General features: G+C 36.1%; 1 protein-coding gene and 1 long non-coding RNA gene across 4 annotated transcripts in view; both read right to left on the minus strand.

Moving 5' to 3' along the window:
- LOC138710184 (putative divalent cation/proton antiporter TMEM165) overlaps positions 1-16702 on the minus strand; it is a 150700-nt gene that overhangs the window by 19622 nt on the left and 114376 nt on the right. The window contains exon 8 of one of the 3 annotated variants that reach the window (XM_069840820.1): positions 9229-12967. The exons of 1 other annotated variant lie outside the window; for it this stretch is intronic. In XM_069840820.1, the coding sequence (XP_069696921.1) occupies positions 12953-12967 (15 nt within the window). In that variant the 3' untranslated portion in view covers positions 9229-12952. Of the gene's footprint in view, positions 1-9228; positions 12968-16702 lie in introns of those variants that run through there. One more of the 3 variants, XM_069840817.1, reaches the window with a different exon arrangement.
- Positions 762-2309, minus strand: LOC138710182 (uncharacterized). The gene is made up of 2 exons (XR_011335146.1): positions 1883-2309; positions 762-1127 (listed from the first exon to the last, which is right to left on the minus strand). It is a non-coding gene; the product is annotated as an uncharacterized lncRNA (long non-coding RNA).

Raw genomic sequence — 16702 nt, forward strand, 5'->3', positions numbered from 1 at the left:
GTTGTATGTCATGTTACCTTGCTATACTCCTTGGCTTGCAACTGTCCATCAATGCAGTACGTGAAATTTGTCCACTCAAAAGTTTGCTACCCTCATAAGAACAAAGTTGTACGCATATACACATTTTTGCAGCTCCTGTAAATTTGACCAAATATAACTTATAACGTTGTTCCAGGCGACGCTTCAATTAAGTGCCTCTTGAAAAATGTTGTTTTACCATATTTTGCTTATGTAAAATAAATTTGAATTGCAGACACAGTGTATTTTTATTGTTTTAAATAGCCTACAGTGTACCTGGTCATAATTTTTAAAATGTATTTATCAAATCTTTGTGTTTGAATCATCTTAGCCTGTTAAGACATCACTGTGAGGGATCCAAGCAATAAAATATATATAAAAAGTAACGATATGAATATGTTTGCATACATGAATCACTAGGCCTAGCGTGAATGAAACAGCTCCCTTGCAAACATAAATGCCAATTCCAAAACTTTCAGAAAATGAAGAAAAACTGTCATGTCTAAAATTCAATAAACTGTTACAGTTTGTTAAATAATAATACTGTATATAGCAAGCATATCTTAAGTCTGATTAGTGAAATATGTTAGGTCTACTCCTACTGGTGAGCGATATATGCAAGGAAGGAGAAGGGAACTTGCCACCCTACCACATTATCTCCTGACAGTTGTCTCATGAGTGATGCCTTATTGGTATTCCAATCTATCTTCGGAGAGTTGACTAAACAACTAGCAGACACAAAATGAAACAGTTATAGGAAAACTTTAATCAAGACCTATAATATATACATAAAACCTGTATTAAAATACTATTCAGAAGTATTCGCAACAGCATCAAAAAGAGACAGAATCCCTTGGGGGGGGGGGGGGGGGGAGGGAAATAAGCCTTGCACTTAATTACTGGAGCAAATAAAACTACTCCCAATGAAGCATTGAAAGTCATCACTTCAATTAAACCAAGCAGTAAGTGCAGCACTAGCTCGATTGACAACAGTTCCTGCTGTAACTTCGTGGACCCCACAAAAATCTCCTACTGTTGTCAATGTTCTCCCAGTGGCATAGAATCTCAATACCAGTAGTAGTTGGTCCATTGGAGGTAAGGCATTATTTCTGGAAAAATGTATAAACAATGAGATTTGGTTACAACTTTACCTGTAAATCTTTACAATAGCGTTACCAAAAGAAGGCAAGGACTCCCTACAGGATAGCCTGGAAGAGAGAGATTTGGATGTAGTTTTGACATTTTTTTTTAGACATTTGTAAATATATGCAAATCATACTAACCTGTCACTAACTCGATCTTACGAAAACTTGTCCTTTCCCTTTAATTAGTAAGGAAACACAGTAATGAAATGAATGTGTTGCCCTTCCCTGCCGCCTACCCTTCTATCTCGATAGAGCGATCCCGTCTACCCGTACCTCTCCACCGCACTCCACTTTCACAGCAACTTTCCACCTTTATTTGGGAAATTGGTGTCGGCACTCAATTTTTCTTTCGTTTATGGTACATATGACTTGACTAGAAGCCAAATATGTGAATACATTTGTATCTTAAAGTGGTAACGCAATTGTGAAGAAATGGTAGTTTACCATATAAAGGATTTTGATATATTATATACTGTTATTATTTTTATATAAAAGTATTTTGAAACTGTTATTATTGTAGGTTGCCCTATATTATTATACCAATCACCTTCATACCTTGTAAGGGCAACAGAACACCTGCATGAAGCAACATTCTAACCTCACTTCTACTGTATTACAGGTTACTGTACTTCAAAGTAATTATTATAGTGCTATTATATACAAAATATTGATGTAATACCTACCGAAATAGTGTAGCTTATTATTAACTGTGTACTTACGAGCTGTGTCTTGTTTCAGTTGATAATTGATTTCATGTAGTAGGTTTCGTTATTCGAAACTGTCTAAAAAATTTCTCGTCATCCCATTCTTCAAAATTATTTGGACGCGGCCTAATTCGTTTTGCTGTTCTGATATAACGAAGCATCTGCTCCAGAACTTATCATCAGAATCAGTATCAACATTAAATTGATCCTTCAAATCACCAGCTGTACGACGTGCAGCCATCTTGATTTCAACACCGAGTTCCAACCTCCGGATAACGCCAATCTGCTACTCTGCCTCCCGGATTGCTAATCTGGAAGTTTAGCCTCCAGATTGCACATAACCAAAAGTCGTAGTACGCAATTACAACCCAACTTCCGGATAAATATGCCATCTGCCGGATAAGTTTAAACTAGAACTTTATCCGAGAGTCGTAGTACAGGCCCTTAGAATGACTGATGGTTTTAATCTGTTATTAGGAAACCATTATTTCTCTCCTGATACAGATCATATTAACTTAAAATCTTATCTTAATTTTCTCGAAAAAAATCTCGACACTCATAATTTTAGAATAGTAATCCTTGGTGATTTTAATACTCCTGGTATGGACTGGACAACTGGTTCCAATCTTAATGATACTCATTATTACTCTGAAATTAGGGCTAAGGATTTATATTCCTCGCCCTGCCTTCTTGGATTAATTCAAATTAACTCTACCGTTACGAGCAAAAAGCTTCTTGATTTGGTTTTTACTAATGATAAAAACAGTACAGTTAAACTTGCTGATCACTCTCTAGTGTTAGAGGATACTTATCATCCATCTATCTCTATTTATATTGAAGTAAAATTATCGTTACCGGAACACTCTCTAATCAGTTCTTATTTAAATTATTCTCAAGGTGATTATCTGAATCTTTATTCTATTCTATACAATTATGATTGGACTAGCATATATCAGACTACTGATGTAAACACTGCTGCAAATTCCTTGTCTCAAATTATAAACAATGCTATATCCCTTTGTGTCCCTGTCACCTTTGTTAAAAAATCGCACTATCCTAAATGGTTTTCAAAGGATTTACGTCAGCTTATAAAGAAAAAAAATAAAGCTCATAAAAATTACAAAAAATATAAAACTGATCATCATTATCAAATTTTTTCTAATTTTAGAAAACAAGTCAAAGCTATGATTAAATATGATAAATTCAAATGGTTACAATCAATTGATGATAGCCTAAAGCATGAACCAAATAAATTTTGGAAATATGTAGAAACTTTTCGAAAAACTAATAGTAATCCCACAGAACTAATAATAAATGGCGTTCACATCACAGATGAAAAAGAAATTGCAAATGCTTTTGCTTGTCAATTTAAATCTGTTCAACAAAATTGTAACTCTAATCTCATTACTTATGATTCTAATATTACTGACTGTTTGTCCCTGCCTAATATTACATTCGATGATGTAAATAAAGCTATTAAAAAGCTAAAGCCTAATAAATGTAAAGGTACTGATAGCATTCCTAATTTTATAATCAAGGGTTGCTCTAATATTCTCTTGCCTGTTTTAACTTTTTTATTCAATCTTAGCTTAAAAACAGGAATTTACCCGTCACTTTGGAAGGAAGCATCCATTATTCCAGTTTTCAAAAATGGTAATAAAAACAGTGTTACTAATTATAGACCCATTTCTATCCTAAACAATTTTTCTAAAATTTTTGAAAATATTATTCACAAACACATTTCATTTTATGTCAAAAATAAGATCAATTCGGCCCAACATGGATTTATAAGAGGGAAATCTACTACTACTAATTTAGTTTCCTATCTTAATCTCATAATGCCTATAGTTGAAAATCAAGGTCAAATTGACTCAATTTATTTAGATTTTAGCAAAGCATTTGATGTTGTTCCTCACAAAATTTTATTAAATAAATTAAGTAATTTTGGTCTCTCCACTAACTACGTTAATTGGTTTGAAAATTATTTAATAGATAGACAGTCTTGTATTCGACTTGGTAATTCTCTCTCGGTTCCATTTAATAGTTTATGCGGTTTTCCTCAAGGGTCTACATTGGGACCTCTATTATTTTTATTGTTTATAAATGATATAAGTAAAAGAATAAGTTCTAGCTGCCTTTTATTTGCGGATGATCTCAAAATCTTTCGCAAAATTAATAGTTTGGTTGATTGTCAAATTCTTCAAAATGACATTAATTCAATTTCACAATGGTCTGTTGAAAATGGAATGAAAATTAATCAATCCAAAACTTTTGTTATTTCCTTTTCACGGAAAACTATCTCTCTCAAATTTAACTATTCTCTCAGTAATGTCGTAATTACTAAGAAAGATTGTATTAGAGATCTTGGTGTCCTACTTGATTCAAAATTATATTTCCATGATCATGTGCAATATATTTATACCCATTCGTTAAGAATGCTTGGTCTAATTAGGTCTATAACTTATTCTTTTTCCACTCCTATGTGTTTATTAATTTTACATTATACGTTGGTTAGATCCAAGCTTGAATATGCATCTGTTGCATGGAACTCCATTACTTCCACTGACTCGGCTAAATTGGAGAATATTCAAAGAAAATTTATTTCCTTGTGTACTTATAGATTTTTACCAAATTCCGATTATAACTATGAGATTAAATGCAAATATTTCAATTGCGGTAGTTTGTTCACCAGACGTCAGAATCTTGATTATTTATTTTTTTTGTAAAGTCATTAACGGTGATATTGATTGTGAATCTTTTATAAGCAATATCAGTCTTCGTATTCCAGCTAATGGTTTAAGATTTCATAAATTGTTTTATAATAAGAATCCTAAATCTCTCTCTCCGGTCTGCAGATGCATTAAATATGCTAATTTGCATGGATTCAACTTGGATCCATTTAATGTATAGTATATCTTTGAGTTTTAACTCACTGATCTAATTTTAATAATTATTTGTCCATTTTTTTTCTTGCATTTGGTCAATTGATTAAGTAGGCTATTCCATTATTTCAATTATCTTATTGTACTAATTTTATAATTTTATAATTTTTATTTGATCTATGATTGATGTAGACTATTATATTGTTTGTATTTCATCTCATTGCCATTTTCTATCATTCATTCTCATTATCATTTGTTGTTTTGTTCTGTTTTGTATCGTGCTAAACTTTAATTGGCCTTGTGCTGTTGTTTTGCACGTTAATATTCTAAATAAATAAATTATTATTATTATTATTATTATTATTATTATTATTATTATTATGTTAGCGATCCCGCATTAATAGCTGTGCGGATACTCAGGTGGCCGCGGACCTCTGGTTGAAAATCACTTATCTACGCTATATGCGTATTTATTATAATAAATAAATTCATAATGTACATAATATTTAAGGTATAATATGATTCATGACTGTGTTTCTTAAATAACAGTCGGTTCTGTGGCGTACTGATGATGATGATGATGATTATTATTATTATTATTATTATTATTATTATTATTACGTGTCTGTTACGAGTGTTGAAAGGTCAATGAAACCAATATTTATGGTACAGTATTTCTGCTACAAATGTACTTGTCAACGTTTTCAATCATTTTTACAATATAAGTTATTTAACATTCAAATATAACTTGTCCGTGGGTAACTAACTGCTTCTATCCCTCTGTTAGTTATTTAACCGTTAAATATAACTTCTTCTTATGTGACTGCTATTTTGTCTCCGGCAGGAAATTGTAACCGTTATTTATAACTACTGAACAAAAGTAACGGAGACAGTTATAACAGTTACAAGAAAATAACCGTTTGTCACAGCCCTTCTATACAGCAATATGATCAAGAAGGCAGTGATTTCAAGGCGCGAAGCCTTGCGTCAAACGACGTGTGTATACACGTCATAAACTGTCTGCTAGCGAAGGCCACGCCTCCAGAGTTCTCCCCGCACCTGCCCCTCTAGCACCCAAAGTCCCATAGCAGACACAGAGTTAACAATGCTAGTACAGATGAACATACAAGTGCTCTACAGATAATAGGGGTATTTCTTATTATGTTTAGAAGAGTATATAGGACTACTGGTAAGTCATTAATGATTATTACACACATTATTTATTGATAAAATTTCTGGGGGTAGCGCTAACTTGCTACTCCCTTCTAGAGCCGCCCCTGTATTAAATATTTTGTTTTTTTAATAAAATTGATTAATTGTTATTATTTTAATAATCTTACAATAATGAACGATTTGTTCTTATAATTCGAAATATATTACATTAAAGTTGAACTTCTACTTGTTGTAATTATATTTATGTTATTGTGAGTTATTGATAGTGTGACGGTTACGTGAGATTCGATCTCACGACCGGCGGAGGAAGGGCTAGGTCGGCCGTGATTCGGGCAGGTTGCGCGCGCATCTGCTTCCTGGGGCATGTGCTGTGGCGGAGAGAGGATAGGAGAGAGAGCGACCGCGGCGGAGAGAAGATATCCAGATTATTCGAGAATGCCATCCTGACATCCGTGGAAATCTTCTATGCATCTGTCGACTGACCGCGAACTTTCTCGTAACTATGATTTGGTTATATAAGAGATGCATGTTTAGTAGTTAGTGTTGTTATAGTCAGTGGACAGCAAGCCAGCCAGTCTTGTGTAGCAGTGAAGCCAGCTTTGAGACCGAAGTTCGACTTGAGTTGTGTCCGTAACTGTGGAGCCGGAAGTCCTGAGTTTGAGTGCAGTAGACCGCAGTTGGGAGCACCTGAGTTCGAAGTTCAACGGATTGTCTCTGAAGGTCTGGGGTTCGAGATACTGTGAACTCGAGTGACAGAGCTAGAAGAGCTTACTAGCCAAGGCAAACGAACTGAGAACTGACAGTTCTGATTTGTAAATAGTGCTTTGTGAACATTAGTTAAGATTAAAAGTTCATTGTTGTTCTCAATAATCCAAGTAAATTGTCATTGTCGTCTGTGGAGTGCAACGAATACTGTATTACTGTGTGGAGTGGAAATCCCATTGTTGAAAGGAGTATCTAAACTAAATTATAGAAAGTAATTATTGTTTGAAATAAAAGTTACATTGTTGAGTTGGAATAAAATTTACAATAGGTTATACCAGTGTTCCGCAACCTTTTTCTACTCACGGCACACCCTAGACAGACCAAGACTCAACACGACATAGCAAAATGTTAATCCTCTCAGAAACATATGATGTGACTCTCTTAATAAAATTATGTAATGTAATCAAATTTATTATTATTATTAATTTTTTATTATTGTTATTATTATTATTACTATTATTATTATTGTTATTATTATTGTCATTATACTACGAGGTGTGTTCTGAAAGTAAGTTCCAAAAGAGTGTAGTAAGTAAACGAGAAGATATTTACAAACCATTTTTTTGCATTGTATTTCCCACACTTCAATTACTTCTCAACATAATCTCCACCATTTATTGAAGCATTTATCGAGTCGTGGCACAAGTCTTTCTATTGCAGAATTCGCCCACCTGCGATGCGAACCACTCCCGCACTGCTGTTTTCACTTCATCATCGCCATCAAAATGTTGACCACCGAGGAACTTCTTGAGTTGCAGGAAGAGATGAAAGTCACTCGGAGCCAAATCCGGGCTGTAGGGGGGATGGTCAATTTGTTCCCAGCCAAATTTCGAGATGAGATTTTGGGTGTCACGAACTGTGTGTGGCCGACTCCCACGTCTCTTGTTCTGAATTGCGCGATGGAGCTTCTTCAAGGTCTGACGATAGGTTTCTCTATTAATGGTTTCACCCTGAGGCAAGAGTTCGATGAGTCGGACTCCTTTTCTGTCCCAAAAAACAGTCCTATGCGTCTTGACATGATTTGTTTGAATTTCTTTTTCCTTGGCGATGCAGTGTGCCTCCATTCCATGGACTGCTGCTTCGATTCTGGTGTCATGTGAGACACCCTACTCTCGTCACCTGTCACGATATGGTCAAGAAACGCATCGCCTTGCTCACTGTAACATGTGAGAAAGCTCAATGCACTGGAAGCTCGTTTGGTTTTGTGTTCCTCGGTGAGCATCTTGGGTACCCATCATGAGCACAATTTTCGATATCGTAATCAATCTGTCACTATTTTGTAGAGAACACTCCGTGACATTTGTGGAAAATTCAAGGAAAGCGAAGAAATTGTGAACCTCCTGTCTTCATGAATTTTTTTCATCGACAGCACGCACCAAAACGTCATTGATCAAAGATGGCCGACTGGTACGCTGCTCGTCATGCACAGAGATGCGGTCCTCGTTGAACTTCCTAACCCATCTCCTGACCATTCCATCACTAATGGCATCATCACCATACATCTCACGAAGTTGACGATGAATGTCAGCTGGTTTGATGTTTCTCGCATTCAAGAAATGGATAACAGACCGCATCTCACAGTTGGCGGGGTGCTCGACAACTTTAAACATTTCAACTGATCACAACTAACCACACACGGACTGAAGCTCTGAAACTGCATGCACAGCTTGCCTGAGGACTGAAGAAGAAAACACGCATGCGCAAAATAACGATTGCAGCGATGCGACGGCTATAATTGAAACGGAACTTCACAAATCCTTGAATCTTATCCACACTAGTCAGAATATTTTCGTTCCTAACTTGCATTTTTCTGTTAAACTCATTCAAATGTACGAAAATATCGGAAAGATATGCCAACTTAGATAGCCATTCATCATCTGCAAATAAATCCGCGTACTCAAGGCCCTCAATAGTAAAAAATGCAAGTACCTTCTCTTTAAGTTCAAACATTCGCGACTTTCTGCCAACCAAGAGCAGAGTTCTGTTCTCTTGCCTGAAGATGAACACTAGTTTTATTCAAGAATGTCCTTCGATATGAACGAGCAACACTTCATATTTAGATGCTGAAGAAGGGATAGTTAAGGTGTTAAAAGCTGTGAAGGACTCTGCTAAAAGGGGTGTTAAATTAATGCAAGATTTTCATGGCCTACTGCCTGTAGATGAGAGGCAAAAGCAATTTGTGTTGCATTGTGTTCAAGAACTTCGTAGGCTGTACCCAGATTGAAAGAAAAAAAAAAACACTGAAAAGAAAGTATCCACAAGAATCCTAAAAACCATAATGTGCTCCAAAGAGCAAATGTATTCAATTTTAATAAAAAAATTAGATATTATAATTCATCAATAGCTGTTACACTGACTTCAGACTACACAACCTAGAATTCCTAACATTCAAATTTGCGATCTGGTTAATGTCATCCTATTGAGATGAAATTTTGTTTTTGAGTAAATCTGATTAAACGAAAAATATTTACCAGGTGGGCGCAAAAATTTTCGACTTTTTTTTTTTTTTTTTTTTTTTTTTTTTTTTTTAAATAAGGGACACCCTAGTCTGCATGACATAGCAGCTTTCATATATTATTATTTCGTTTCCTAACTATAATATTAATATTGTTTTATTTAATGATGCTCACAACTGCCGAGGTTATATCAGCATCGCCAGTGTGCCGATATTTTGTCCCGCAGTTCTTTAACATGCCAGTAAATCTACTGACATGGGCCTGTCACATTTAAGCACAATTAAATGCAATCGAACCCACAAACTCGGGCACAGAAGGCCAGGACTCTACCAACTGCGCCACCAAGATCGACTTCTAGCTATATGGTTGTCCATTTTATTTTTGATGTAACAGTTTATTAGCATACTGAAATATTTATCAATGAAGATATTGGAACAGTCACTGCAAACGGAAATATTAATAGGAGACACAACCATTTTAAATAGCTCTTTTTTATTACACCAGTTCTATTTTACAAAGAACATTGTTAATTTTAAAAAAACATCAGAACAAATTATTTTGTCGCAGGAGATAAATATTCTTAGACAAAAACATTTTTGAATATTTAGTTTTTTTTTTTCTTCTTTTTTCTTTTGGTATATGTTTCCATGTTATCCTTTGAGTGAGTCACTTAAAAATTGGACCACAAATATTTCTGAAATGGAAGGTGATTTTGATGTGCGGTTTTCACGGAGTTGAATTATAGACAAGAGTTCGTATTTGTAGCCCATACACAGATTTTTAGTAAGTATGAGAAAGTCTACTTTTTATACAACATTCATTTTTTTTAAATGGAACAATATCTATTGACATGAAAAAAAATAAAACTAGAGTAAATTAGAATGTCAATTTTTTTTTTTTTTGCAGGATTCTAGCTCAAATAGTTTACAAAAAATTGTATTTTGGCAATTGTAAACACCAACAATTGTCTGTCCCATGTGTTAGCACAAACTAAAGAAAAACAAAAGTGAACACACTAATTCTCTGTGGATTCTGACAAAGAATGAGAAAATTAACAATCAAAGGTTTTGTTCGAAATGACCACCATCAGCTTGTATACATGCCTCCAGTCTGCCATGTAAAGATCACTGCACATGTTCTAATATTTCAGCAGGAATTTCAGCATAGCCAGCAGTAATCCGTTCTTTCTGCACAGGGACCCAGAAAATAATTTTTTAATATTTCGGACTTATCAACCTTTTGCATGGAAACAGGGGTACATGAGAATTTTAGCCACCATGATGTTACAATAATTTATTCTCCAGCAATATTTGCACAATCTTACTCGTCTGCTGCATATAAAGTATCTTAGATTGCAACCGTCTCTAAACATCTGTATGCTGTAGGTGGTGTCATACTTCCCAGAGCTTCATCCTCTTTATTGGCCAGAATGCAGTATCCAACTTAGTGAGATTTCGCATAACATAAAGGAAGATGGTAGATTTTTGTTTTTTATTGAGCACTGTACATGTGAACACCATACCCCACACTTTTGGAAGTGTCCCACGATCAAAGATGTCTCAACCATGCTATGTTGGGAATTGAAAGTATGATAAGGCCAAGAGCATGTTTGAAGTTATAGACGTCTACAACAAGCAAGCCAGAAACTTCATTTAGACCTTCGTCACTGTAATGCTCACTATTTACGGCCATGGTAGCTTTTTTGAGTTTCAAGTCCATTACTCCGAAACTGTACTGCCATAACTGGCATTTGTAATATTCCTGTGTCCACTGCTGTGGAGTAATGATTAGCTTGCCTAATCATGAACGAGCGAGGTTCAAATCCTGGTTGGGACAAGTTACCTGATTGATATTTTTCTGGGGTATTCCCTCAACCGATAAGCAAATGCTGGGTACCTTTCGGCAATAGACCCTGGACTCATTTCGCCAGCAGTATCACCTTCATCTCACTCATATATAAGTTGAACTCATTCCGGAATATATTACCGAAGAGCCAACATTTGACAGTGACTTTGCACTCTGGATGCAGTTCCAAGAACTGTCTGTGTAGTTTACTCTCGGCTCCACAAGTAAAGAACCCTGGCCTCATACCACTTCTACACAGATGACAGTGATTGGCAGGCCAGTTAGGGGAGGTAAACTTGCTAAAACTTTCAGCTGTTGCCATGTTTGCGCTTGGCTTGACTCTAAATGTATTTCCTTTTGCAACTGGTTGGATTCTTTCAAAAATGGAAAATTCACAACACAGCATTCTCGGCGGTCTTCTGGCGGTATCTTTGTCCACAGTTTCATTAATTGGGGGAGCTTGTCAGTCAGATTTATGGCTTCCTGAACCCAAACCTGCAACGAAGGTTCTTTACTTGTGAAACCAAGAGTAGGTAAGACGCAAGATACGAAACAGTCCGACTCTTTCTTCTACTGCAATGAATTTCACGTTTGGTATAGTTTGTCAGATAATTCCTCACTTTCTGACGATATCATTGCGTATTTTATTGACGGCGTATGATGACCCCGTATATCAGTAACAGAATGACTTGTAGTTTTTGTCTTTCGTTGCAAGCACCCAAATTTAATGCCAATCGAAATATGAAAGACTTTCTTACAGACGCGAATGTTTCCCTTGCAGAGGTCTGCATCAGACATTTTCGCTCGAGCGCCAAGTAGTTCATAGCGTAATCCAATAGATAGCGCACATGCATGATGGGTAAAATTGTCATGAGCGATAAATCCTCAAACGGTATAAGCCGAGTGTTAGACATTCGTTCTTGTTACAGTGATGAACTGTGTAGTAACATCATAGATGTTTATCATTTCAAAACTTGGCAGTGTTTACCTAACCTCTCCATAGTACAACTACAAAACTTGCTTTAAAATGTAATATAAATGTTGTAGGTAAATGATTTTTTTTTTTCCACACAGGAGTGATTTTGTTTTTGCCACATCTGATAGATATTATTGGATGTAAATGTAATTATTATAAACGGAGAACACAATCACGATAATGCAAGAACTGTATCAAGGTTTCTAGTAATAATAATAATAATAGTAATCTATAATTTATTAATGTATCAACCTTTGCGTCTGTAACAGTTGTGCAGCATGATTATACGTTTTATTATATTTTCTGTGACGTTATCTCTGCACTAATATTGTTATTAATCTACTGCTATATCAATATTTTGTAAAACATTTCTACATTGTCGCTGTATATAGCGGAACACTATGTATGGACCTATCATATTACGTATGTGGTAAATCAAATATTGAATAATTAATTAGCAATAATAACTGTATATCGAAGTTTTTCATACTATTTTATTTATAACTTCATGTTCCTGTTTTAGTATGTTCCATTGACTGTTCCATTAAACGTTTGTCATAAATGCAGAAAATAAAGCCTTATTTTTATCGTGTGAGCAAAACATGTGTATCTTATCTGTCGCCTTTCATAGTTCCATACAAGATAAGACATGTCGGTGAGATGACCTTGTACTGTGCTTCTATTTATTACGAGCGTATCACGACCGATCGTATCTCACTCGAGGGTGTGACACTCGACCGAGTTCAAGCGAGCGATTTAACTCCAATGCAGCACTCTGCTCCCTTGCCTTTGACTAGAATATTGTATCGGAATGTGGCTTCCCTTACCTGACCACCAATAATATTCCGTGTTTGCTGTTCGTGATTATCGATGTATTTGTATCTCAAAAAGAGCTCTTCTTTCTCCTCAGACAGTTTAGAGGCACAGTTGCAATGGCATTGGTAATCCTTCTGTTGCTCCCGTGCTGATTGGATCTGCCTTTTACTATTCACATTAGCAACACCTATTTTTCAACAGAAACGACCATACCTAGCATTACCAAACTGGTTGTGAACAATAAACAAATAACGTAGCTCCATTTAACTGTAAAGGTTACTAACACTGTCCACCTAAACCTGTGTACATACACATAACACTGTATTATATTTTACTTAAGTAGGTTAATTTACGATGCTGTATCAACATCTTAGGTTATTTAGCGTCTGAATGACGTGAAGGTGATAATGCCGGTGAAATGAGTCCGAAGTCAAGCACCGAAAGTTACCCAGTATTTGCTCAAATTAGGTTGAGGGAAAACCCCGGAAAAAACCTCAACCAGGTAACTTGCCTCGACCGCGATTCGAACCCGGCCCCCTGGTTTCGCGGCCAGACGCGCAATCCATTACTCCACAGATGCGGACCACTGTTTTATACAGTAGCGTGCAAATTAATTCGAACAACGTAATTACTTATGCAAAAACACTCAAACGGGATAAAAAAAAAAGGATCTAAAACATACCTCAGTAATCTATGTGGCCTCCCTTGTTCCTAATAACAGCTCTGAGACGATTTGGCATGGATTCCACTAATTTCCCACAAATATTCATTTCTTCATCGCGAAACCATACACCAATGAGGGCATAAATCATCTTCTCCTTTGTACAACAACCCATTTTTTGCATTCTTCTTTTGCAAATTGACCACAAGTTCTCAATGGGGTTGATGTCGGGTGAGTTGCCTGGCCAGGGGAGTACCTGAATATTCTTCTTGTTGAAGAATTCTGTAGTTTTTCGAGACGTATGGCATGGTGCCAGGTCTTGTTGGAACACACCTCTGCCATCCGGAAATGATTTTTGCAGCTGGGGTACGATTCTGGTTTCCAATAAGTGAATATATTTGTCAGAATTCATCATTCCCTTGATAGGTATTAATGCTCCAGGCCCTTCATGTGTAAAACAACCCCAAAACATTACTTTAGGGGGGTATTTGGGTGCTTGTTGGAGATGAGCTGGTGTTACTTTTTCGGATCCTTTCCGTACGTAAGAAACACGGTGGCCGTGGACCTCAAAATGAGACTCATTGGAAAAAAGTACATTCTTCCAGTCATTCACTGTCCAGTGTTGATGTAATTTTGCCCACATTAAGCGTTTTTTGCACATAACAGGGGTTAGCAGTTGCTTCTTAATAGGCTTACGAGCCCTTCGTCCAGCTTCCAAAAGCCTACGCCACACTGTTGTGACGTGAATATTCGCCCCAGTGGTAGCCATTAACTCGCGGGTTAAGTCAACAGCAGTTACTCTAGGATTTAATTTACTTTTCCTGACAATTAAACGATCATCTGCAGGTGAAGTCTTCCTTTCCCGGCCACAGTTTCCTTTTTTCTGGGGTGTGATGGATCCAGTCTCCCTGTATCGTTTTATGATCGAATTAACAGTAGCCAAACCGATGTGACATTCTGCAGCAATTTGCCTCTGTGTCATAGAAGAATGCTCTGCTAATGTTATAATTTTAGACCGTTTTCGTGGAGTTGTATCCATTTGTGAAGACGACAGAATGTACACAGGATTGCAGTATTAAGTCTTCAACACAACTGAAATGCTTATAAGTACAAAACGACAGGCAAAATTTCACATATTATAAAAAAAATGACAGACCAACAATGGAATTACATGTACTACAGATGTCAATTAAAGCGGTATGAGCAGCTGTGAGGCCAACAATGACAGAAAATGTAAAAATATGTCATGTTCAGATTAATTTGCACGCTACTGTATACTAATACTTAAACATATTTGTAGATCGAGCATGCTTGCATGTACTTCTCTGCTATTGTTCTGTATGATAATTCCGTAGACCTCTCCAGTCTCTAGTCCTCGTTGGATTCCCCTAGTTGCATATTCTCCATACTGCAGTTTACGTAACTGCCAAGGTGTTTCATGAATAGATCAAAGTTCCTGTTCTTTTAACGCAATCACTGCCAACCGGTAACTTAAAGAAAGTCGCAGAGAACACACGAAATACTTACAGCAGTACTGAAGCTGTTGTACTGAACTACTATGCTAACATGTTAATAAGAAACCATGCACAAAATACATGAACTAATCATTACTATCAAGGTGAATGGGTGGGGTTGACAATCAGAAACCTCATTTCTTCGAGGTTTGTGCAACACTATGATCTGTACAGGTATTATTTATTTCTAGTACGTACGTGATTTTCATGTGTTAGTGTTGTGAGAGCTTCAATACAGAAAATGACAAACAATAAGATAATACAGTCGAGCATTAAGTTCGTCCAATCACCACTCAACTGATTCACAATGCTGACAACATAGTTGTTACTCAGAGAATTTTAACCCTGAAAATTCAATTTTACCATTGATGGAGATCTAAAGCCGCCAGATATAATGGAAAACATTTTAGCATTAATAACCCGTAACATTGCTTTGCGAAACTTGCGAAAACATGGCTGTCAATATGGACTTATCAATATATGGCTCGGAAAGCATGGACTTAAAAACATCTGGCCCGCACATTGATATGCATGTCTCATCCGAGACGGTTTAGAAACTGGATTTATTAACGTTTAATTCACACAACTTTTTCCCCATATGTAGTACATGGGTAAAACAACACTTTGCACTGCCAATCTCGGAATCACCGAAAATGGACTTAACAACTTTTAGCATACAGTGCTTCATTTTCTTTCGGAATACAATTGAATCCTTCACATACGTGCATATCAACCTGGCCCCCTTCTTTAGAGAATTAACTGGCAGGGAATGTCATTTCACATTCTTCTAACAACACGTAGCCACAGCTCATACAGCCGATATTTCAATGTGAGAAATTGAATGTGTTTTCCAGCAGGACAGAATTATTAGTATGGATTTCTGGCCCCTTCAGTCCGACGACTTAACTCCCTGCGATTTTTATCTTTGGGGTACATTAAAAATGCTGTGTAAAGACAAACCCACATACCCTGGAAAAACTGAAACATAATATCCATCACGAAATCAACAGCATTAATCAACCAGAACTACAGCAAGTTATGGGATATTTTATAAAGAGGTGCCAAAATATGTGGACAACAAATGCAGCCAGTTTCAGCACGACACTTTTTTGCATTTGGTATCACCGCAATTCTACACTGTATGTTCCCCGCCCCAAGTGAGTCAGCAATGCACAGTGAAAACCCTGTCGCTCCTGTCCACACTTCATCTGATCCCTCTGTATAAACCTTTGTATGCAAGAGAATTTTTTTCGAATTGTTTGAAGGTTAAAAGTTACTTCTGTGCATAAAAAAGGTTAACACTTGTGACATAGTGAACTATCGATCTGTATCTCTAATACCAGTAATAAATAAATTTGTTTGAATATATAATATTTAATGAAGTAAATGCCTTTTTAAACATTTCTACTTATTTAATGAATATCAATATGGATTTACTGAAGATAAATTTACTGTAGATGTGATAAAAAGTTTAGTGGATATATTTCACACTACAATGGAGGCTATTCTTTAGCAAGCTTTTGTGGTATACGTAAAGCTTTTGATTTGAGAAAAGTGTCTGAATTATTGGAGCCAATAGTTTGTGCTGAATAAAGATAAAACTGCTCTTTTACTTACTTTGAAACATTTATCTCGTGATTTAATTTCCTTTTGTCAGACTAATATTAAATTTTTAGATGTTCACATTGACAATCAACTAACTTAGATAACACATGTTGATTATTTAAACAATAGATTATCGAAAGTA

The sequence above is a fragment of the Periplaneta americana genome, chromosome 12 (genome assembly GCF_040183065.1).
Source record: "Periplaneta americana isolate PAMFEO1 chromosome 12, P.americana_PAMFEO1_priV1, whole genome shotgun sequence".
Classification (NCBI taxonomy): Eukaryota; Metazoa; Arthropoda; class Insecta; order Blattodea; family Blattidae; genus Periplaneta; species Periplaneta americana.